Source organism: Lissotriton helveticus, chromosome 4_2 (assembly GCF_964261635.1).
Source record: "Lissotriton helveticus chromosome 4_2, aLisHel1.1, whole genome shotgun sequence".
In the NCBI taxonomy this organism is placed as follows: Eukaryota; Metazoa; Chordata; class Amphibia; order Caudata; family Salamandridae; genus Lissotriton; species Lissotriton helveticus.
This window is the reverse complement of record NC_136064.1, coordinates 94,477,708-94,502,095: the sequence shown is the minus strand read 5'-3', so window position 1 is coordinate 94,502,095 and position 24,388 is coordinate 94,477,708. Positions and strand designations below refer to the sequence as shown.

Sequence of the window (24,388 nt, the reverse complement as noted above, 5' to 3'; positions counted from 1 at the left end):
AAGAGTATCCCCTCTGTGTGATGTGACTCAGGCAGTCTTTAGCATGGGCACGGACCAGGAGGTGGCACTTGCTGACAGATTGTGGTCCCCTGGACCCACGTTGGACCCCCTCCTCCCCCAATAAGAGTACCCCCTCTGGGTGATGTGACTCGGGCTGCGGTTCGGGTGGTCCCCGCATGAGAGGGTGCCTGCACTCTGTGTGACGCCTCCTGGACCCACGTTGGACCCCCTCCCATTGAGAGTACCCCCTCTGGGTGATGTGACTCCGCTGCGGTTAGGGTGGTCCCCGCATGAGAGGGTGCCTGCACTCTGTGTGACGCCTCCTGGACCCACGTTGGACCCCCCTCCACCCCCATCGAGAGCACCCCCTCTGGTACTCACCGACAGGATCTCGTTTCCTGGACCCACGTTGAACCCCGTCCCATTGAGAGCACCCCCTCTGGTACTCACCGACAGGATCTCGTTTCCTGGACCCACGTTGGACCCCCTCCCATTGAGAGTACCCGCAGCCCGCACTCACTGACGGGATCACGTTTCCTGGACCCACGTTGGACCCCCTCCCAACGAGAGCACCCCCTCTGGTACTCACCGACAGGATCTCGTTTCCTGGACCCACGTTGGACCCCCTCCCATCGAGAGCGCCCCCTCTGGTACTCACCGACAGGATGCGGTCCCCTCGCCGCAGCTCGCCGCTCAGGTCGGCCGGCCCCCCGGCCAGGATGAAGGAGACGAAGATGCCCTCGCCGTCCTCGCCGCCCACGATGTTGAAGCCCAGGCCGGTGGAGCCCTTGTGCAGAATCACCTTCCGGGGTTCCCTGGAGATGCGACGGAAAGACATGTCAGAGGAGGGCTGCGCGCAGGTGCCGCCGAGCAGGGATGGAGGAGTCTGAGCCGGGGCGCGCCGGGACGCTGCGGCGGCGGCGCGCCGGCTGAGGTGGAGCCTGCTCGGGTTCCGGTACCACCCTGGCTCCCCGGGCCCGCAGCCGCTCGGCCTGTTCGGCAGGTGCTGGGGAGAGAGAGCCACTTACAGGGTGATTCACCTGGGCAGTGCCAGGGTGGCACCAGCGACCGAGAGGCGCGCGCAGGAGCAGAGGCGAGTGGACTATGAACCCTCGTTCATGCAGGACCCGGAGGCACACCTGCCTGCGCCCGCACACACCTGCCTGCGCACATACACACATGCCTGCACTCGCACACACCTGCCTGCACACACACACACACCTGCCTGCACTCGCACACACACATACCTGCGCTCACACACCTGCCTGAACTCGCACACACATACCTGCGCTCATACACACCTGCCTGCGCTCACACACACATGCCTGCGCTATCAGAGGCGCGCCCAGCCTCTCCCCCAAGGCAAAGAACTGTTCATCTCTTCTGGCACAAGGCATGGACTACAAGTCCAACAATGCACCGGGGCAGGAAAGGAGCAGAGACAAGAGAACTATGTCCCGTCGTACATGGAGGACTCAGAGGCACACATACCTGCACTTGCACACAGACGCTTACACACACATACCTGCGCTTGCACACATCTGCCTGCACTCGCACACACCTGCCTGCACTCGCACACACACGCCTGCGCTTGCACACACCTGCCTACACTCGCACACACACGCCTGCGCTCGCACACACCTGCCTGCACTCGCACACACCAGCCTGCACTCGCACACACCTGCCTGCGCTTGCACACACATACCTTCACTCACACACACCTGCGCTCGCACACACCTGCCTGCGCTCGCACACACCTGCCTGTGCTCGCACACACACCTGCCTGCACTCGCACACACCTGCCTGCGCTCGCACACACCTGCCTGCACTCGCACACACACGCTTGCACTCGCACACACCTGCCTGCACTCGCACACACACGCCTGCGCTCGCACACACACGCCTGTGCTCGCACACACCAGCCTGCACTCGCACACACCAGCCTGCTCTCGTACACACCTGCCTGCGCTCGCACACACCTGCCTGCGCTCACACACACCTGCCTGCGCTCGCACACACCTGCCTGCACTCGCACACACACTCCTGCGCTTGCACACACCTGCCTGCACTCGCACACACACGCCTGCGCTTGCACATACCTGCCTGCACTCGCACACACCAGCCTGCACTCGCACACACCTGCCTGCTCTCGTACACACCTGCCTGCTCTCGTACACACCTGCCTGCACTCGCACACACCTGCCTGCACTCGCACACACCTGCCTGCGCTCGCACACACATACCTTCACTCACACACACCTGCGCTCACACACACCTGCCTGCACTTGCACATATCTGCCTGCGCTCTCACACACCTGCCTGCACTCTCACACACCTGCCTGCGCTCGCACACACCTGCCTGTTCTCGCACACACCTGCCTGTGTTCGCACACACACCTGCCTGCGCTCGCACACACCTGCCTGCACTCGCACACACCTACCTGCACTCGCACACACCTTCATGCATTCGCACACACCTTCCTGCACTCGCACACACCTGCCAGCGCTCGCACACACCTGCCAGCGCTCGCACACACCTGCCAGCGCTCGCACACACCTGCCTGCGCTCGCACACACCTTCCTGCATTCACACACACCTTCCTGCACTCGCACACACCTGCCAGCGCTCGCACACACCTGCCAGCGCTCGCACACACCTGTCAGCGCTCTCACACACCTGCCTGCGCTCGCACACACCTGCCTGTTCTCGCACACACCTGCCTGTGCTCGCACACACACCTGCCTGCGCTCGCACACACCTGCCTGCACTCGCACACACCTACCTGCACTCGCACACACACACTCCTGCACTCGCACACATATACCTGCGCACACACATACCTGAGCTCGCACATACATACCTGCACTCGCACACACCTGTCTGCACTCACACACACTCTTGCGCTCGCACACACACGCCTGCGCTCGCACACACATGCCTGTGCTCGCACACACATACCTGCGCTCACACATACCTGCCTGCACTCGCACACACATGCCAGCACTATCAGAGGAGCGCCCAGCCATCTGTTCATCTCTTCTGGCACAAGGCATGGACTACAAGTCCAACAATGCACCGGGGCAGGAAAGGAGCAGAGACAAGTGAACTATGTCCCGTCGTACATGGAGGACTCAGAGGCACACATACCTGCACTTGCACACAGATGCTTACACACACATACCTGCGCTCGCACACATCTGCCTGCACTCGAACACACCTGCCTGCGCTCGCACACACCTGCCTGCACTCGCACACACACGCCTGCGCTTGCACACACCTGCCTGCACTCGCACACACACGCCTGCGCTCGCACACACCTGCCTGCACTCGCACACACCAGCCTGCACTCGCACACACCTGCCTGCTCTCGTACACACCTGCCTGTGCTCGCACACACCTGCCTGCGCTCGCACACACATACCTTCACTCACACACACCTACGCTCGCACACACCTGCCTGCGCTCTCACACACCTGCCTGCACTCTCACACACCTGCCTGCGCTCGCACACACCTGCCTGTGCTCGCGCACACACCTGCCTGCGCTCGCACACACCTGCCTGCGCTCGCACACACCTGCCTGCACTCGCACACACCTGCCTGCACTCGCACACACACGCTTGCACTCGCACACACCAGCCTGCTCTCGTACACACCAGCCTGCTCTCGTACACACCTGCCTGTTCTCGCACACACCTGCCTGTGCTCGCACACACACCTGCCTGCGCTCGCACACACCTGCCAGCGCTCGCACACACCTACCTGCACTCGCACACACCTTCATGCATTCGCACACACCTTCCTGCACTCGCACACACCTGCCAGCGCTCGCACACGCCTGCCAGCGCTCGCACACACCTGCCAGTGGTCGCACACACCTGCCTGCGCTCGCACACACCTTCCTGCACTCGCACACACCTGCCAGCGCTCGCACACACCTGCCAGCGCTCGCACACACCTGCCAGCGCTCTCACACACCTGCCTGCGCTCGCACACACCTGCCTGCGCTCGCACACACCTGCCTGTTCTCGCACACACCTGCCTGTGCTCGCACACACACCTTCCTGCGCTCGCACACACCTACCTGCACTCGCACACACCTACCTGCACTCGCACACACCTTCATGCATTCGCACACACCTTCCTGCACTCGCACACACCTGCCAGCGCTCGCACACACCTGCCAGCGCTCGCACACACCTGCCTGTTCTCGCACACACCTGCCTGTGCTCGCACACACCTGCCTGTGCTCGCACACACACCTGCCTGCGCTCGCACACACCTGCCTGCACTCGCACACACCTACCTGCACTCGCACACACCTTCATGCATTCGCACACACCTTCCTGCACACACCTGCCAGCGCTCGCACACACCTGCCAGCGCTCGCACACACCTGCCAGCGCTCGCACACACCTGCCTGCGCTCGCACACACCTTCCTGCGTTCACACACACCTGTCTGCACTCGCTCACACACACACGCCTGCACTCGCACACACCTGCCTGCACTCGCACACATCTGCATGCACTCTAGCACATCTGCCTGCGCTCTAGCACATCTGGCTGCGCTCCCACACACCTGCCTGCGCTCGCACACACCTGCCTGCGCTCGCACACACCTGCCTGCACTTGCACACCTGCCTGCACTCGCACACACCTTCCTGTGCTCGCACACACCTGTCTGTGCTCGCACACACATACACCTGCACTCGCAAACACACACGCCTGCACTCGCACACACACATTCCTACACTCGCACACATATACCTGCGCACACACATACCTGAGCTCGCATGTTAGACGGGGACCGGGAGGGCCGGCCGAGCACAGGGATCGCACAGACAGGTAACTTCCCCCCCACAGATGGACACCACACAAAGATTAGGGTAACACCTTTTATAGGCACTTCGGGTAGTAGTGTGGTACGATACAAGGCGATCAGGACACGATGATCCTCTCAATTCTAGTCTCTAGTAAGGGAAGGGGGTAGCGGGACAGTCTTGGTACCCACGGGTACGGGTGTGTAACGGTGATAGCTCACAATCCTCGAGCTCGGTGTTCGGATGGGTCAGACCGCGGCAGCGCCGGCAGGTCCCGAAGAGGTCGTAGGTGGCAACGGGCCGCGGCAGCGCCAGCAGGTCCCACGAGAATGCAGGTTGCAACGGGCCGCGGCAGCGCCAGCAGGTCCCAACGAGGATGGAGGTTACAACGGGCCGCGGCAGCGCCAGCAGGTCCCACGAGGATGCAGGTTACAACGGGCCGCGGCAGCGCCAGCAGGTCCCACGAGGATGCAGGTTGCAACGGGCCGCGGCAGCGCCAGCAGGTCCCAACGAGGATGAAGGTTACAACGGGCCGCGGCAGCGCCAGCAGGTCCCACGAGAATGCAGGTTGCAACGGGCCGCGGCAGCGCCAGCAGGTCCCACGAGGCTGAAGGTTACAGAGGGCCGCGGCAGCGCCAGCAGGCAGGACAATAGTTCACAAGGCAGGGCTGTGGCAGCGCCAACAGTCCGTCAAGGATGAGTTCGTCGCGGTGTCTCTCGACTCCAGGATACAACTGCCTTCCTGTCCTGGGGCTGCCCCAGTTATAGGTCTGGCGCCCTTTGATGTCCGGACCCTCGCTCTTGGAGGTCGGGAGGTCCGGGATGAGGGAGTCCAGACACCCAGCAGGGGGGCGGAGCCAGCGCCCGAGGAGGCTGGGGGTGCTCGGCACCTGGCGGGGGAGAGCCATCGACACTTCGTACTCCCATTGACCTGCCAAGTGGGCCGTTCACCTCCTGGGTGGAGGGTGGTGCCGGGATGTCGGGGCCTGGCCAGGCCCAGGGTTGGGGTCGGGCTGAGGCCGCGCGGCCGCGTGGTGCCGTGTCCAAGATGGCGGCCGGGCCGGGCAATGGTGCTGACGGTGGCCCGGGCCCTGTCCTGCGGGGAGGGAGCGAGCCCTTCATGTGGCCTGTCCAACATGCGTCCCCCCCAGCTGAAGGCGGGGAGAGTCACCCATCTTCTTGGGGACTTTCCTCGTCGAGGCGGAAAAAGCGGGACAGGCCATCCGCGTTGGCGTGGTCTTGGCCAGGGCGATGTTCCACAGTGAAGTCCATCCCCTGCAGGGAGATGGACCATCGCAATAGTTTGGGGTTCTCCCCCCGCATCTGCATGAGCCATTGCAGGGGCCGATGGTCCGTCTGTACCCGGAAATGGGTTCCGAAGAGGTACGGCCGGAGCTTCTTGAGGGCCCATACCACCGCGAAGGCCTCTCGCTCAATGGTGCTCCAGCGCTGTTCTCGGGGCAGTAGGCGTCTGCTGATGAAGGCCACTGGTTGGTCCACTCCCTCGGGGTTCAGTTGGGAGAGGACGGCCCCAATACCCTGGTCGGAGGCATCGGTCTGCACGATGAACTCGCGGCTGTAGTCGGGGGCCTGGAGCACAGGAGCGGTGCACATGGCGGCCTTCAGCGTCTCGAAGGCTGCTTGACAGTCGGGAGTCCAGTTGACTCTTTTTGGGTGGTTCTTAGACGTGAGCTCCGTGAGGGGCCCCACAATGCTGCCATAGTCCCTTACAAACCGCCGGTAGTATCCGGTGAGCCCCAGGAAGGCTCGGACCTCGGTTTGTGTCTCGGGGGGTTGCCAGGACTGAATGGCAGCTACCTTGAGTTGGAGGGGTGCCACCAGACCGCTCCCCACTTGGTGTCCGAGGTAGGTCACGGACCCCTGGCCGATTTGGCACTTGCTGGCCTTTATGGTGAGGCCGGCCTGTTGGAGGGCCTGCAGGACCTCTCTGAGGTGGTGGAGGTGATCCGTCCAGTGGCGGCTGTATACCGCGATGTCGTCCAGGTAGGCGGCGCTGAATTCTTCGAGGCCTGCCAATACCTGGTTCACCAGTCTTTGAAAAGTGGCTGGAGCGTTCTTCATGCCGAAGGGCATCACTCTGAAATGGTAGTGCCCATCCGGGGTGGAGAAAGCGGAACGTTCTTGGGCTCTGGGGGTGAGGCCGATCTTCCAGTAGCCCGCTGTCAGGTCGAAGATGCTTAGGTAGCGGGCTGCCCCCATGCGGTCGACTAGTTCATCTGCTCGGGGGATAGGGTGAGCGTCGGTTCGGGTGACCGCGTTCAGACCCCGATAGTCAATGCAGAACCGGAGTTCAGGGGTGGTGCCCGGGGCCGCGGCCTTGGGGACCAGGACGACCGGGCTGGCCCAGGGACTGTCCGAAGGTTCGATGACTCCGAGGGCGAGCATCTTGGAGACTTCTTCTTGGATGCATGTACGTACCCGATCCGGTACTCGGTACGCCCGGTGTCGAACAGGAGGACTGTCCCCCGTGTCCACGTCGTGCAGACACCAGGAGGTGACTCCGGGTGCGAGAGAGAACAGGTTTGCGAACGGCAGCAGGAGGGCCCGGCAATCTTGACGCTGCTCTGGGGTCAGGGCCTCAGAGAGTCGGACCCCGTCCACCGAACCATCTCTTTCCCGGGTCCTCAGTAGGTCAGGGAGGGGCTCGGAGTCTCCTTCTGCGCCACTGTCGGTAGCCATCAGCAGGCTGAGCTCTGAGCGCACGAAGTGGGGTTTGAGTCGGTTGGCGTGGAGGACCCGGAGGGGGTTCCGGGGGGACTCCAGGTCGATGAGATAGGTGACGGGGCTCCTGCGCTCGATCACCTTGAAGGGCCCCGTCCATTTGTCCTGCAAGGCACATGGTTCGATGGGGGACATCACCCATACCTGCTGACCCGGTTCAAACTCGATGGAGGAGGCATGTTGGTCGTACCACTTCTTCATGTCCTCTTGACTGGCCTCCAGATTGGCTTTAGCGATCTCCCTGAATTTCCGGGTCTGATTACGGAGGGTCAGGAGGTATTTGTAGACGTCCGGAGGGGTCTTTAGGGGGGCCATTTCCCATTCCTCCTTCACTAGGCTGAGAGGCCCGCGAACGGGGTGTCCGTACAGGAGTTCGAAGGGGCTGAAGCCGAGGGACTTCTGGGGGACTTCTCGGTAGGCGAAGAGGAGGCACGGTAGTAGCACGTCCCACTGGCGGCGTAGGGGTTCTTCCAGCCCCATGATCATCCCCTTGAGGGTGCGGTTGAACCGCTCGACCAGTCCGTTCCCCTGGGGGTGATAGGGGGTGGTGAATCGGTAAGTGACTCCGCACTGCTGCCAGAGGGATTTCATATACTTTGAAATAAAGTTCGTACCCCTGTCGCTGATGACTTCCCGGGGGAAGCCCACTCGAGAGAAGATCCCCATCAAGGCTCGACCCACTACTGGGGCTGTTATCGTACGAAGGGGGACCGCCTCAGGATAGCGGGTAGCGTGATCCACCAGGACCAGGATGAAGCGATGTCCCTGTGCTGTTCGGGGGTCCAGGGGCCCCACAATGTCTATTCCCACCCTTTCGAACGGGGTGGTCACCACGGGGAATGGTTGTAGGGGTGCCTTGAGTTTGCGGCCGCTCTTCCCACTGGCCTGGCAGGTCGGGCAGGACCGGCAATGGTTGGATACGTCATTTCTCATTTTGGGCCAAAAAAAGTGAGTCACCAGGCGGTGGTAGGTCTTGTCTTGGCCCAGGTGCCCGGCCAGGGGGACATCATGGGCTAGGTTCAACAGGAAGTCTCTGAAGTGGAGGGGCACCACCAGCACTCGCCCGGCCCCCAGTTCTGCGATTTTCTGTTCGCTGTACAAGAGATCATTGTCCCAATAAACCCAGTGGGCCCCGGTGGTGTCTCCTTGGCTTTGGGCGAGCGCTTGCTGTCGCAATCCCTCGAGGGAGGGGCAGGTCTTTTGCTCCTGCCGGAATTGTTCCTGGGTGGGCCCCCCTTCTTGACGCCACTGAGCCAGGTCGGGAAGCTCGGGGGGCTGTGTGGACCCCTCTGGGGTGGGGTCCGGGTGGTCGGTCTGGAGGAAGTCTTCTTCTGTGCTTAGCCCGGTGGTAGCAATGCCTAAGTCCATGCAAAATTGTTTGAGCTCTCGGTGGTTGTATTCTTCCAGCTTTTCCATCTGGAACTTCTCCGCCGATCCGCTCTCTTTGGTCGTCATTGTGGTTTTAGACGTAGGGTGAGTTACTGTCTGTACGGTACGCGTTGGTTCGGATCGCGCCGCTAGCCACCAATGTTAGACGGGGACCGGGAGGGCCGGCCGAGCACAGGGATCGCACAGACAGGTAACTTCCCCCCCACAGATGGACACCACACAAAGATTAGGGTAACACCTTTTATAGGCACTTCGGGTAGTAGTGTGGTACGATACAAGGCGATCAGGACACGATGATCCTCTCAATTCTAGTCTCTAGTAAGGGAAGGGGGTAGCGGGACAGTCTTGGTACCCACGGGTACGGGTGTGTAACGGTGATAGCTCACAATCCTCGAGCTCGGTGTTCGGATGGGTCAGACCGCGGCAGCGCCGGCAGGTCCCGAAGAGGTCGTAGGTGGCAACGGGCCGCGGCAGCGCCAGCAGGTCCCACGAGAATGCAGGTTGCAACGGGCCGCGGCAGCGCCAGCAGGTCCCAACGAGGATGGAGGTTACAACGGGCCGCGGCAGCGCCAGCAGGTCCCACGAGGATGCAGGTTACAACGGGCCGCGGCAGCGCCAGCAGGTCCCACGAGGATGCAGGTTGCAACGGGCCGCGGCAGCGCCAGCAGGTCCCAACGAGGATGAAGGTTACAACGGGCCGCGGCAGCGCCAGCAGGTCCCACGAGAATGCAGGTTGCAACGGGCCGCGGCAGCGCCAGCAGGTCCCACGAGGCTGAAGGTTACAGAGGGCCGCGGCAGCGCCAGCAGGCAGGACAATAGTTCACAAGGCAGGGCTGTGGCAGCGCCAACAGTCCGTCAAGGATGAGTTCGTCGCGGTGTCTCTCGACTCCAGGATACAACTGCCTTCCTGTCCTGGGGCTGCCCCAGTTATAGGTCTGGCGCCCTTTGATGTCCGGACCCTCGCTCTTGGAGGTCGGGAGGTCCGGGATGAGGGAGTCCAGACACCCAGCAGGGGGGCGGAGCCAGCGCCCGAGGAGGCTGGGGGTGCTCGGCACCTGGCGGGGGAGAGCCATCGACACTTCGTACTCCCATTGACCTGCCAAGTGGGCCGTTCACCTCCTGGGTGGAGGGTGGTGCCGGGATGTCGGGGCCTGGCCAGGCCCAGGGTTGGGGTCGGGCTGAGGCCGCGCGGCCGCGTGGTGCCGTGTCCAAGATGGCGGCCGGGCCGGGCAATGGTGCTGACGGTGGCCCGGGCCCTGTCCTGCGGGGAGGGAGCGAGCCCTTCATGTGGCCTGTCCAACATCGCACATACATACCTGCGCTCGCACACACCTGTCTGTGCTCGCACACACATACCTGCGCTCACACATACCTGCCTGCACTCGCACACACATGCCAACACTATCAGAGGAGCGCCCAGCCCTCCCACGGCAAAGAACTGTTCATCTCTTCTGGCACAAGGCATGGACTACAAGTCCAACAATGCACCTGGGCAGGAAAGGAGCAGAGACAAGTGAACTATGTCCCCTCGTTCATGGAGGACTCAGAGGCACACACACACACCTGCCGTGCTCGCACACACATGCCTGCGCTCGCACACACATACCTGCACTCGCACACACATACCTGCGCTCGCACACACATACCTGCGCTCGCACACATATGCCTGCATTCGCGCACACCTGCCTGTTCTCGCACACACCTGCCTGCGCTCGCACACACCTGCCTGCGCTCGCGCACACATACCTGCGCTCGCACACATCTGCCTGCACTCACAGACACATACATACCTGCACTCGCACACACCTGCCTGCACTCGCACACACCTGCCGCACTCGCACACACATACCTGCACTGGCAAACACCAGTACGCGCTCGCAAACACCTGCATGGGCTCGTACACACCTGCCTGCACTCGCACACACGCCTGCACTCGCACACACATACCTGCGCTCACACACACCTGCCTGCACTCGCACAGAAACACCTGCACAAGCGCACACACACCTGCGCTCGCACACACATACCTGCGCTCGCACACACACCTGCCTGTGCTCGCGCACACCTGCCTGCGCTCGCACACACCGGTCTACACTCTCACACACAAGCCTGCACTCGCACACACACACCTGCATTCGCACACACACCTGCGTTCGTACACACACCTGCACTCGCACACACACCTGTGCTCGCACACACCTGCCTGCGCTCGCGCACACGCGCCTGCACTCACACACACACACCTGCACTAGCACACACATACCTGCGCTCGCACACACATACCTGCGCTCGCACACACACCTGCGCTCGCACACACACCTGCCTGCACTCGCACACACACACACACGCCTGTGCTCGCACACACATACCTGCGCTATCAGAGGTGCGCCCAACCCCTCCCAAGGCAAAGAACAGTTCAACTCTTCTGGCACAAGGCATGGACTACAAGTCCAACAATGCAACGGGGCAGGAAGAAGCAGAGACGAGTGGACTGTGTCCCCTCGATCATGTAGGATCCAGAGGCACACCTGCCTGCACTCGCACACACACCTGCCTGCACTTGCACCCACCTGCCTGCACTCGCACACACCTGCCTGCACTCGAACACATAAGCCTGCACTCGCACACACTCTTCTGGCACAAGGCATGGACTACAAGTCCAACAATGCACCGGGGCAGCAAACCATGCGTCAAATTGTTATATCCTAGAATTTATAATACTTGATCCACACCACATGGACGACACGTTCAACAATGCACATGGGCAGGAAGCCATGTGTCAAATGGTTATATCTGGGTATTTGCATAAATTGATCCTTGCCACATGGACTACAACTGCAACAAGTGCACCAGGGCAAGAAGCCATAAGTCAAATTGTTTTATCCGGGTATCTGCATTACTTGATCAAGACCACATGGACTACAAGTCCAACAATGCACCGGGGCATGAAGCAATACGTCAAATTGTTTTATCCGGGTATTTGTATTACTTGATCAAGACCACATGGACTACAAGTCCAACAATGCACCGGAGCATGAAGCCATACGTCAAATTGTTTTATCCGGGTATTTGTATTACTTGATCAAGACCACATGGACTGCAAGTCCAACAATGCACCGGGGCATGAAGCCATACGTCAAATTGTTTTATCCGGGTATTTGTATTACTTGATCAAGACCACATGGACTGCAAGTCCAACAATGCACCGGGGCATGAAGCCAGAACCCGTGTTCATGTCCGTAATGACCCTTGCACACTGAGCACAGCATGTCACGCTTCCCATCGTTCTGAATATGTCAGTGTTCACACACTCCAAACACACATTTACACCACTCCTCGGGATATCTGCATTTTCTGTATGATCACCCTGTATTATTTCGTCTTAGCTGGACCCTATATTTTTGCTGGCTTTCGAACTCTGTGCACTCAACTCCTTCTAACCAGTAGTAAAGTGCCTGTACTTCCCCTTTAAACATGGCTGAATAGATACACTCCTGATTGGTATATTGGTCATTTATCTAACAAGAGGCAGATGGAGGGAGAGGGGCCCTCACAGGTTGGATTATTCCTCAGCAGTCGCTACAACAAGAGGGGGGTGGAGGGAGAGGCGCTCCTCACAGGTTGGATTATTCCTCAGCAGTCGCTCTATCTAACAAGAGGGGGGTGGAGGGAGAGGCGCTCCTCACAGGTTGGATTATTCCTCAGCAGTCGCTCTATCTAACAAGAGGCAGATGGAGGGAGAGGCACCCCTCACAGGTTGGATTATTCCTCAGCAGTCACTCTATCTAACAAGAGGGGGATGGAGGGAGAGGCGCTCCTCACAGGTTGGATTATTCCTCAGCAGTCACTCTATCTAACAAGAGGGGGATGGAGGGAGAGGCGCTCCTCACAGGTTGGATTATTCCTCAGCAGTCACTCTATCTAACAAGAGGGGGGTGGAGGGAGAGGCGCTCCTCACAGGTTGGATTATTCCTCAGCAGTCGCTCTATCTAACAAGAGGCAGATGGAGGGAGAGGGGCCCCTCACAGGTTGGGTTATTCCTCAGCAGTCGCTCTATCTAACAAGAGGGGGATGGAGGGAGAGGCGCTCCTCACAGGTTGGATTATTCCTCAGCAGTCCCTCTATCTAACAAGAGGGGGATGGAGGGAGAGGCGCTCCTCACAGGTTGGATTATTCCTCAGCAGTCGCTCTATCTAACAAGAGGGGGATGGAGGAAGAGGCGCTCCTCACAGGTTGGATTATTCCTCAGCAGTCACTCTATCTAACAAGAGGGGGATGGAGGGAGAGGCGCTCCTCACAGGTTGGATTATTCCTCAGCAGTCACTCTATCTAACAAGAGGGGGATGGAGGGAGAGGCGCTCCTCACAGGTTGGATTATTCCTCAGCAGTCACTCTATCTAACAAGAGGGGGGTGGAGGGAGAGGCGCTCCTCACAGGTTGGATTATTCCTCAGCAGTCGCTCTATCTAACAAGAGGCAGATGGAGGGAGAGGGGCCCCTCACAGGTTGGGTTATTCCTCAGCAGTCGCTCTATCTAACAAGAGGGGGGTGGAGGGAGAGGCGCTCCTCACAGGTTGGATTATTCCTCAGCAGTCGCTCTATCTAACAAGAGGCAGATGGAGGGAGAGGGGCCCCTCACAGGTTGGGTTATTCCTCAGCAGTCGCTCTATCTAACAAGAGGGGGGTGGAGGGAGAGGCGCTCCTCACAGGTTGGATTATTCCTCAGCAGTCGCTCTATCTAACAAGAGGGGGATGGAGGGAGAGGCGCTCCTCACAGGTTGGATTATTCCTCAGCAGTCACTCTATCTAACAAGAGGGGGATGGAGGGAGAGGCGCCCTCACAGGTTGGATTATTCCTCAGCAGTCGTTCTATCTAACAAGAGGGGGATGGAGGGAGAGGCGCTCCTCACAGGTTGGATTATTCCTCAGCAGTCGCTCTATCTAACAAGAGGCAGATGGAGGGAGAGGCGCTCCTCACAGGTTGGATTATTCCTCAGCAGTCACTCTATCTAACAAGAGGGGGATGGAGGGAGAGGCGCTCCTCACAGGTTGGATTATTCCTCAGCAGTCACTCTATCTAACAAGAGGGGGATGGAGGGAGAGGCGCTCCTCACAGGTTGGATTATTCCTCAGCAGTCACTCTATCTAACGAGAGGGGGATGGGGGTGAGGCGCCCTCACAGGTTGGATTATTCCTCAGCAGTCACTCTATCTAACAAGAGGGGGGTGGAGGGAGAGGCGCTCCTCACAGGTTGGATTATTCCTCAGCAGTCGCTCTATCTAACAAGAGGCAGATGGAGGGAGAGGGGCCCCTCACAGGTTGGGTTATTCCTCAGCAGTCGCTCTATCTAACAAGAGGGGGGTGGAGGGAGAGGCGCTCCTCACAGGTTGGATTATTCCTCAGCAGTCGCTCTATCTAACAAGAGGCAGATGGAGGGAGAGGGGCCCCTCACAGGTTGGGTTATTCCTCAGCAGTCGCTCTATCTAACAAGAGGGGGATGGAGGGAGAGGCGCTCCTCACAGGTTGGATTATTCCTCAGCAGTCGCTCTATCTAACAAGAGGCAGATGGAGGGAGAGGCGCTCCTCACAGGTTGGATTATTCCTCAGCAGTCACTCTATCTAACAAGAGGGGGATGGAGGGAGAGGCGCTCCTCACAGGTTGGATTATTCCTCAGCAGTCACTCTATCTAACAAGAGGGGGATGGAGGGAGAGGCGCTCCTCACAGGTTGGCTTATTCCTCAGCAGTCACTCTATCTAACAAGAGGGGGATGGAGGGAGAGGCGCTCCTCACAGGTTGGATTATTCCTCAGCAGTCACTCTATCTAACAAGAGGGGGATGGAGGGAGAGGCGCTCCTCACAGGTTGGATTATTCCTCAGCAGTCACTCTATCTAACAAGAGGGAGATGGAGGGAGAGGCGCCCTCACAGGTTGGATTATTCCTCAGCAGTCGTTCTATCTAACAAGAGGGGGATGGAGGGAGAGGCGCTCCTCACAGGTTGGATTATTCCTCAGCAGTCACTCTATCTAACAAGAGGGGGATGGAGGGAGAGGCGCTCCTCACAGGTTGGATTATTCCTCAGCAGTCACTCTATCTAACAAGAGGGGGATGGAGGGAGAGGCGCCCTCACAGGTTGGATTATTCCTCAGCAGTCGTTCTATCTAACAAGAGGGGGATGGAGGGAGAGGCACCCCTCACAGGTTGGTTTATTCCTCAGCAGTCACTCTATCTAACGAGAGGGGGATGGAGGGAGAGGCGCTCCTCACAGGTTGGATTATTCCTCAGCAGTCACTCTATCTAACAAGAGGGGGATGGAGGGAGAGGCGCCCTCACAGGTTGGATTATTCCTCAGCAGTCGTTCTATCTAACAAGAGGGGGATGGAGGGAGAGGCGCTCCTCACAGGTTGGATTATTCCTCAGCAGTCACTCTATCTAACAAGAGGGGGATGGAGGGAGAGGCGCTCCTCACAGGTTGGATTATTCCTCAGCAGTCACTCTATCTAACGAGAGGGGGATGGGGGTGAGGCGCCCTCACAGGTTGGATTATTCCTCAGCAGTCACTCTATCTAACAAGAGGCAGATGGAGGGAGAGGGGCCCCTCACAGGTTGGGTTATTCCTCAGCAGTCGCTCTATCTAACAAGAGGGGGGTGGAGGGAGAGGCGCTCCTCACAGGTTGGATTATTCCTCAGCAGTCGCTCTATCTAACAAGAGGCAGATGGAGGGAGAGGGGCCCCTCACAGGTTGGGTTATTCCTCAGCAGTCGCTCTATCTAACAAGAGGGGGATGGAGGGAGAGGCGCTCCTCACAGGTTGGATTATTCCTCAGCAGTCGCTCTATCTAACAAGAGGCAGATGGAGGGAGAGGCGCTCCTCACAGGTTGGATTATTCCTCAGCAGTCACTCTATCTAACAAGAGGGGGATGGAGGGAGAGGCGCTCCTCACAGGTTGGATTATTCCGCAGCAGCCACTCTATCTAACAAGAGGGGGATGGAGGGAGAGGCGCTCCTCACAGGTTGGATTATTCCTCAGCAGTCACTCTATCTAACAAGAGGGGGATGGAGGGAGAGGCGCTCCTCACAGGTTGGATTATTCCTCAGCAGTCACTCTATCTAACAAGAGGGGGATGGAGGGAGAGGCGCTCCTCACAGGTTGGATTATTCCTCAGCAGTCACTCTATCTAACAAGAGGGGGATGGAGGGAGAGGCGCTCCTCACAGGTTGGATTATTCCTCAGCAGTCACTCTATCTAACAAGAGGGGGATGGAGGGAGAGGCGCCCTCACAGGTTGGATTATTCCTCAGCAGTCGTTCTATCTAACAAGAGGGGGATGGAGGGAGAGGCACCCCTCACAGGTTGGTTTATTCCTCAGCAGTCACTCTATCTAACGAGAGGGGGATGGGGGTGAGGCGCCCTCACATGGTGTGCGTGAAGCCCGTGTCTGTGAGATACCTGCAGTGCCCACCAAGCCCGGCAGGTGGCGCTCCAGGACTTAGTGAAATACCTTAGCGAGGGTTGACGCTGAGCCGGTGGACGGAGCTGGAGGGCAGGCCACAGGCGCCCCTCCTTGCTTTTACGTATCGGTCGGTGTATTCTCGCTAGTAACACACTCCAAAGAAGCGCTTGATATCTCCATCCCGGCGGCGTCACCTCATAGGACACAGTCCGGCTGTGCAGAGGTGCGGATGAGGGCTCCAGCCCTCCCTGCGGAAGCGTGGGTGGAGGAGGACAGCTCTAGCAGTGTCTGTGCTGGGGGGGGGGGAGGGGTGTGTGTGTGTGTGTGGGGGGGGGTCTAGTGTTTCAATGAATTCCGCTTGGAGCATCAGACGTGTATGAGGGGGCTTGGGCCGCCTGGAGCCCGCTGATGTGTGAGGGAAGAGTGGGGAGTGGGCATGGCTGGCATGTGCCAGACTCGAGAAAGAAGAATCAACTGTGGATTGGCCAACTGGTCCTGCCGCCTCTCATAGAAGGGGCCAATGGTACCACCCAGGGCCCAGAAGGGGCCAATGGTACCACCCAGAGCCCAGAAGGGGCCAATGGTACCACCCAGGGTACAGAAGGGGCCAATGGTATCTCACCCAGGGCCCAGAAGGGGCCAATGATAACACCCTGGCACAGAAGTGGCCAATGGTAACACCCTGGGCACAGAAAGGGGCCCGCGATAACACCCCAGGCACAGAAGGGGCCATTGGTAACACCCTGGGCACAGAAGGGGCCAAAGATAACACCCCGGGCACAGAAGGAGCCAATGGTATCACCCAGGGCATAGAAGGGGCCAATGGTAACACCCTGGGCACAGAAAGGGGCCAACAATAACACCCCAGGCACAGAAGGGGCCATTGGTAACACCCTGGGCACAGAAGGGGCCAATGGCAACACCCCGGGCACAGAAGGAGCCAAGATAACACCCCGGGCACAGAAGGGGCCAATGGTAACACCCTGGGCACAGAAGGGGCCAATGGTAACACCCTGGGCACAGAAGGGGCCAATGGTATCACCCAGGGCATAGAAAGGGGTAATGGTATCTCACCCAGGGCCCAGAAGGGGCCAATGATAACATCCAGTGCACAGAAGGGGCCAATGGTAACACCCTGGGCACAGAAGAGGCGGGCATTGGTAACACCCTGGTATAGAAGGGGAAGGCACTGGTAACACCTTAGCACAGAAGAGGCGAGCACTGGTAACACCCTGTGCACGGAAAAGGTGGGCACTGGTAACACCCTTGACACAGAAGAGGCGGGCACTGGTAACACCCTGTGCATGGAAGAAGCAGGCACTGGTAGCACCCTGGGCACATAAGAGGCAGGCACTGGTAACAGTTTGGCAGAGTAGAGGCCAATGGTAACACCCCGGGCACAGAAAAGGCCATTGGTAACACCCCGGGCACAGAAGAGGCAGGTACTGGTAACACCTTAGCACAGAAGAGGCGGGGATTGGTAGCACCCTGGTCATGGAAGAGGCGGGCACTGGTAACACCCTTGGCACAGAAGAGGCGGGCACTGGTAACACCCTTAGCACAGAAGAGGCGGGCACTGGTAGCACCCTGGACACAGAAGAGGCGGGCACTGGTAACACTTTGGTACAGAAGAGGCGGGCACTGGTAGCACTCTGGGCACAGAAGAGGAGGGCACTGGTAACACACTAGGCATGGAAGAAGCAGGCACTGGTAGCACCCTGGGCACAGAAGAGGCGGGCACTGGTAACACTCTGGGCACATAAGAGGCGGGCACTGGTAACACCCTGGGCATGGAAGCGGCGGGCACTGGTAACACCCTGGGCATGGAAGAGGCGGGCACTGGTAACACTCTGGGCATGGAAGAGGCGAGCACTGGTAACACCATGGCACAGAAGGGGTGGGCACTGGTAACACCTCGGGCACAGAAGTGGAAGGTACTGGTAACACCCCGGGCACAGAGGAGGCAACCACTGGTAACGCCGTGGGCCCAGAGGAGGCGGGCACTGGTAACACCCCGGGCACAGAAGAGGCAGCCACTGGTAACACCTTAGCACAGAAGAGGCAGGCACTGGTAACACCCCGGGCACAGAAGAGGCGGGCACTGGTAACACCCTTGGCACAGAAGAGGCGGGCACTGGTAACACCCCGGGCACAGAAGAGGCGGGCACTGGTACCACCCTGGGCACTAACGGCATTTGTAATGCTAACCAGCAGTGACTTATTTGTTCTCTAAAAAACTGCTGACTGCAGCGCTGTTTTCTTTTGTAAAGTGCTCCAACACCCATTGGGTCTGACAGGGGCTATATAAAACTGCTGATGAATAAATGCATAAACAAAGAATCTTGAAATCGAAAGTACTACTCCGCTATGCAATGAAATATCACCCTTCTTATTAAATGGCATCTACATAGCAGAGCTGGAAGCTTTTTATCGACGCCTCTTCCAAGGCCCCCGGCTCCCTCGCATCCTCCTGGTCTCCATGGCAGCCCTGGCCAGCGGTGGCCACAACACGGACTATCCTTTGTATACGAATGGCTGTCAGGTTTGCAAGCACACTTCTGAGAAACCAGAGAACTGGCCACATGCCCGGCTGCCTCGCTGCTGTTCAACTGTGGTTCTGGCTGAACGCATCCAAGGCAGGGCCTCTTCTCTGAGACTTGGGGCATATTTACCAGAATGGGGGCGCAGGGAATGCACCGGATTTATTCAATACAGTACATTCCTGTCCTTTCCCCTGCGCTGCTCCAGTTTGGGCAGCCTTGCAGCCTTTGCAGCTAATCTTTCCTTTAAACACCGAGGACTCAGTGGTAGTGTTTCAAAACACCATGTCTCACATCCTGAGTTGGATGAGCTGCAATCACCTGAAGCTCAACCCAGGCAAGACTGAGCTGGTCTTGCCTGGGCAGAGTGTACTCAGCTGGAACCCTGGCTTCTGGCCAGCCAGCATGGGAGTCCCACCATCTAAATCGCCCTCAGTTAAGAGCCTAGGAATCTTCCTCAGCGAAGATCTTTCTCTGAAAAGGCAGGTCAGCGCAGTGGTGTCCTCCAGTCTATTTCAGCTGAAGAAAATTAAGAAAATCGCTCGTTTCTTCTCTCTGGAGGCGCTCACACAGATTGTCATCTCCTTGGTTCTGTCTAGACTGGACTTCTCCAATAGTCTTTACCTTGGGCTCCAGGCCGGCGAGTTAAAACGCCTCCAGTTGATTCAGAATCAGGCAGCCAGACTCATTCTGAACCTACCTAAGAGGCAGTCTGTCAGACTGGGCCTCAAACAACTACACTGGCTGCCTGTTGAGCAACGGGTGGCTTTTAAGACTGGCTGTATTTTATTTAAGTCCCTACACCAATCTGGCCCCCTATTCATCAGAGATCTGTTCCAAAGATATGACCCCCCCAGGAATCTTCGCTCTATGTATAAACATCTTCTGACTGTCCCTACTTACAAAAGGAAGCGTCTTGGAGGTTGCTGCTTTGACTACCTCGCGGCTGCCTTCTGGAACTCCCTTCCTCTTCACCTTAAAACGTGTGGAAACATTCTCAGTTTCAGACACTCCCTCAAAACATGGCTCTTTTCCCAAGCGTTCTGATGAGTTCCTCTGTGCTTCCTCTGACTGATGCGTTGTGTCCCTGTCTATAGCGCCATGAAGCCCCCGGGCGAACGAGCACTCTACAAATACATTTCAATATCAATATCAATATCTTGTGCCAACGCAGGCACCCTTGCCCCACAGAGCAAGGGTGCCTGTGCTGTCGGCACGACTGTTTTTGTGCAAGAAGGGGCCCCTTCCTGCACAAAAGCAATGCGTAGAGGCGTGTTCCTCCTCGGTGTGCTGCACAATGTAGCACACATAGAAAGAGAAACAAACGAGGACAAATACAAATACTTCTCCTCCTTACGCTTGCCTCGGGGAGGCGTCACGTCAGGTTTTGACACATTCCTGGGTTTACAAGTCCTTGTATATCTGGGAATGCGTAAAAAACCCATGGAAGGTGCGTAGGAACACCAGGCAACGCCCAGGAAACACCTCCCTTCCGCAGAGTAAGGTGACGCAGCGATTTGCACTGCGTTTCCTTACTGAAGATGTACAGGGCCACTTAAAACCACGCAATGTGGCTTTGCGTGGCGTCATAAATCTGACTCGGATCCTTGCGTCATGCATGTACCACTTTGCGTGGTGCAAACGTGATGCACGGCTCTCATACATATCCCCGTGGGTCTACTGCCGTTGACAGACTCGCCTCCGCAGACCCCTTCTCTGCGCGCTGGCACCGCGGGCAGCAGTGAGTGTACCCACATCATGCCCAGCACGCTGCCTCAGTTATTGCCACCACTTGTCCAAGTGCACTGGTTGCCCTAGCGCTACCCTGGACTACCGTGGCAGAGGAGAGTTACAAGGGGCAAGGTACGAGAAGATCATACTTAGAATATCGTCTGACTTAAAAAGTGCAAACTAAATATTGCTCAGAAAAAAATCACCTCATTGGACTTAATACCAAAAAATCTACTACTACAGCAAGGTGGGTTTTTTTTTACACACGGTATTTAGGACACAATATCTATATCAGACAATATTTCTGAATCCAGTGTACTGAGAACCAGAGAAGAACTTAAGGTCTTAAGGTGGCCTCAGAACCAACACCTTCTCCAGGGATAGAGCTGTGGGCGCCCTCCGCCTCCGCCCGAAGAGAGTGGACCACTCGTGCCCTGCCTCATCACTCCACTCGCTGCAGGCCGCTCCAACGGTTGAATTAAAATGACCCTACCTCCAACAAAGCCACACACGGCCTTCCTCCTTACTATACATCAAACCATACGTCTCCTACAACTCACTGCCAATGAGCTGTTCATCCGGCTGGTGGGATCCAAACACTCATCCCTTGGAAACGGCATCACTTTGGCACGTGGACAGAGTGGAGGGGCTCGGACAGTCCGGCAAAGGGTCAAACCCTCACCTTCTCCAGCAATCTCAAGGACCCACCTTCACTCAGCATCCTCCCATCATCTGATTGGCCCTCTCTGCTGTCTGTCTTGTTATTCCCTCCCCAGTACAGCCACACTGGTCTGTGAACACTCAGTCAGCCATGCAGGTGAGACACCTGGCATGTGTTTGGAGGGAGTGCCCCGTCTGCCAGGCTCTAAGGCTCTCACTAACGAGGCCGAAACAAGGCTGAGACCAGCCTGGGGTGCTTGAGCTCCTGGTCAGAGGGACACGAGCTGGCAGCTGGCACAGGACCATTGTTTCTGGAGCAGGACCAGGCCTGACGCCCATTAGGTCGATCCCTGGCCGAGGTAGCAAAGGGAGCAAAACTCGATGCACAGGAACGCGCCAGCCAGACCTTGATACACAAAGCTTCAGCTGAGCAAAATGAACAATTTTGGGGGGGAAAAAAATCACATTTTTGCTTTTAGATTAAAAAATACGACAAAGCGCTTCAGCGCTTTGTAAGGAGTAGTAGGCACTTCAAAAATACCCATAGCACACAATTCAATTAAAATTAAAATTTCCTGGAACAAACAGGCAAACAACCCACTGGTACTTTTCTCTGGTGCCTCTTTCATGCAGGGTAGTTAGACACTTAACTTGCCCATAAGCATCTAAGACGTTTTGTTATTCATCAGTCTTTTTCTTGCTGGCTTCTCATTTTTAGGTCGAAGCCTTCGAGACAGCACAGCTGTTAAGTTGCTAGACATGTTGGGGACATTCAGGAAGCTTCCCTGGGAATGCATCCCGCCCACTGCTTACCATTGGCTTTGTGGTTTGTAACTCAATCTTGCTTGCTTTCTATTTGCTGGCTTTATTTGTTTAAGGTTGTCCAGTTTGAGTTTGTCCTGCCTGTGGAGCAAAGCCTGTTTAGGAGACTCCTTTTAATCTTCTATGAGTGTTCCTTTCTGTAAACAGGCCTTTAAATCTTGTTCTTATCTCGTCACATTTGCTGTGCATTCAAAGACAGAGGTCAAATGTCAGGCTCGGTCTTCTGAGAGAGCTTGGTGTTTACTTTTCTTTCTCTGACTTCAAAGTGAGAGTACTTATGTGCCAATCATGCTGGGTACTGAGGGTGTATTGGAAGAAGGCAGTACAATGTTATTTTTTTCTAGCACAAAACAACATTGAAATGTTTGTAAATGAATTGTGCATACATTTAAGAATATATAAGAATTAGGAAAGCACAAATGAAACATATTTTTCAGTAATTCTGAAGTGCAGTGGAAACAAATATTTAAATATGATTAAAATAAATCAATACACTAGGTGATAACATCTGCACACAATGTGTGCTGCATACTTTTATCACTAAAAGTGTATGTCTGTGCAAATGTAATGGTCATTTCAATTGAAAATGTGTTGCCTGTAATGGCGGTGTTCCATCATACCATGCATACTTCAATTTACGCCACACCACTTTAGTCTGCACCACTTCAATCTATGCCACTCCACTCCGTGCCACAGTACTCTGCTCTGCACCACTCCACTCTACGCCACTGCACTCTACACCACTAAACACTATGCCAAGGCTGTCTATTTGACTCTATAATACTCTGCAACACTGCAAGCTTCGCCACTGCACTCTGCACAACTTCAGTCTAGAGCACTCCAATCTACTCTACACCACTCTAGTCTGCAACACTTGACTTTATGCCACTGTACTCTACACCACTGCACTCTACTACTCCTCTCTACACTATTGCACTCTATGCCAATCCACTCTAATCTGTTGTGCGCCACTACACTTTATGCCACTACACTCCAAGGCATTCTACCTCACTGCACTCTATTCTGCACCATTCCACTCTATGCCACTTCACTCTATGCCAATCCACTCTATGCCACTCTAATCTGTTGTGCACCACTACACTTTATGCCACTACACTCCAAGGCATTCTACCTCACTGCACTCTACTCTGCACCATTCCACTCTATGCCACTTCACTCTATGCCAATCCATTCTATGCCACTCTAATCTGTTGTGCACCACTACACTTTATGCCACTACACCCCAAGCCATTCTACCTCACTGCACTCTACTCTGCAGCACTCCACTCTACGCCACTTTACTCTACTCTGAAACAATATACTCTATGCCACTGCACTCTACATGACTCTACTCCACTCTGTGCCACTCTACTCTAAACCAGTGCTATCTACCGCACTCTGACCACTGCACTCTACACCATTTTACTCAAAATCAATCCCCTCTTCGCCACTGCACAGTATGCCAATCTACTTTGCATCACTGCACTCTATGCCACTATAATGTACTCTGGAACACTGCTCTCTACACCGCACCACTCCACACTATGACATTCTATTCTCCAACACTGCACTCTGTGCCACTTTACTCTGCACTATTGGACTCCGTCACTGCACTCTACTCTGCACCACTGTATTCAGCGCCACTTTGCCGCACTCTACACCAATGTACTGTACGTCACTACACTACGCCACTCTACTCTGCATCACTTTAGGCCACAATATTCTATACCACTGCACTCTAGGTTACTCAACTCCAAGCTACTCTAATCTACTCGGCAGCACTGCATCCTACGACACTGCACTCTCCGCCACTCTACTTGACACCAGTGCACTCTAGGTTACTCCACTCTAAGCTACTCTAATCTACTCGGCAGCACTGCATCCTACGACACTGCACTCTCCGCCACTCTACTTGACACCACTGCACTCCAGGTTACTCCACTCCAAGCTACTCTAATCTACTCGGCAGCACTGCATCCTACGACACTGCACTCTCCGCCACTCTACTTGACACCAGTGCACTCTAGGTTACTCCACTCCAAGCTACTCTAATCTACTCTGCAGCACTGCATCCTACGACACTGCACTCTCCGCCACTCTACTTGACACCACTGCACTCTAGGTTACTCCACTCCAAGCTACTCTAATCTACTCTGCAGCACTGCATCCTACGACACTGCACTCACCGCCACTCTACTTGACACCACTGCACTCCAGGATACTCCACTCCA

The 24,388-nt window shown here is 56.7% G+C and overlaps 1 protein-coding gene across 5 annotated transcripts in view; it reads right to left on the bottom strand.

Moving 5' to 3' along the window:
- DLG3 (discs large MAGUK scaffold protein 3) overlaps positions 1-24,388 on the bottom strand; it is a 1,928,515-nt gene that overhangs the window by 526,258 nt on the left and 1,377,869 nt on the right. For all 5 annotated transcript variants that reach the window (XM_078640191.1, XM_078640192.1, XM_078640194.1 and 2 more), the window contains one exon: positions 659-815. In XM_078640191.1, coding sequence (XP_078496317.1) covers positions 659-815 — 157 coding nt within the window. The remainder of the gene's footprint in view (positions 1-658; positions 816-24,388) is intronic.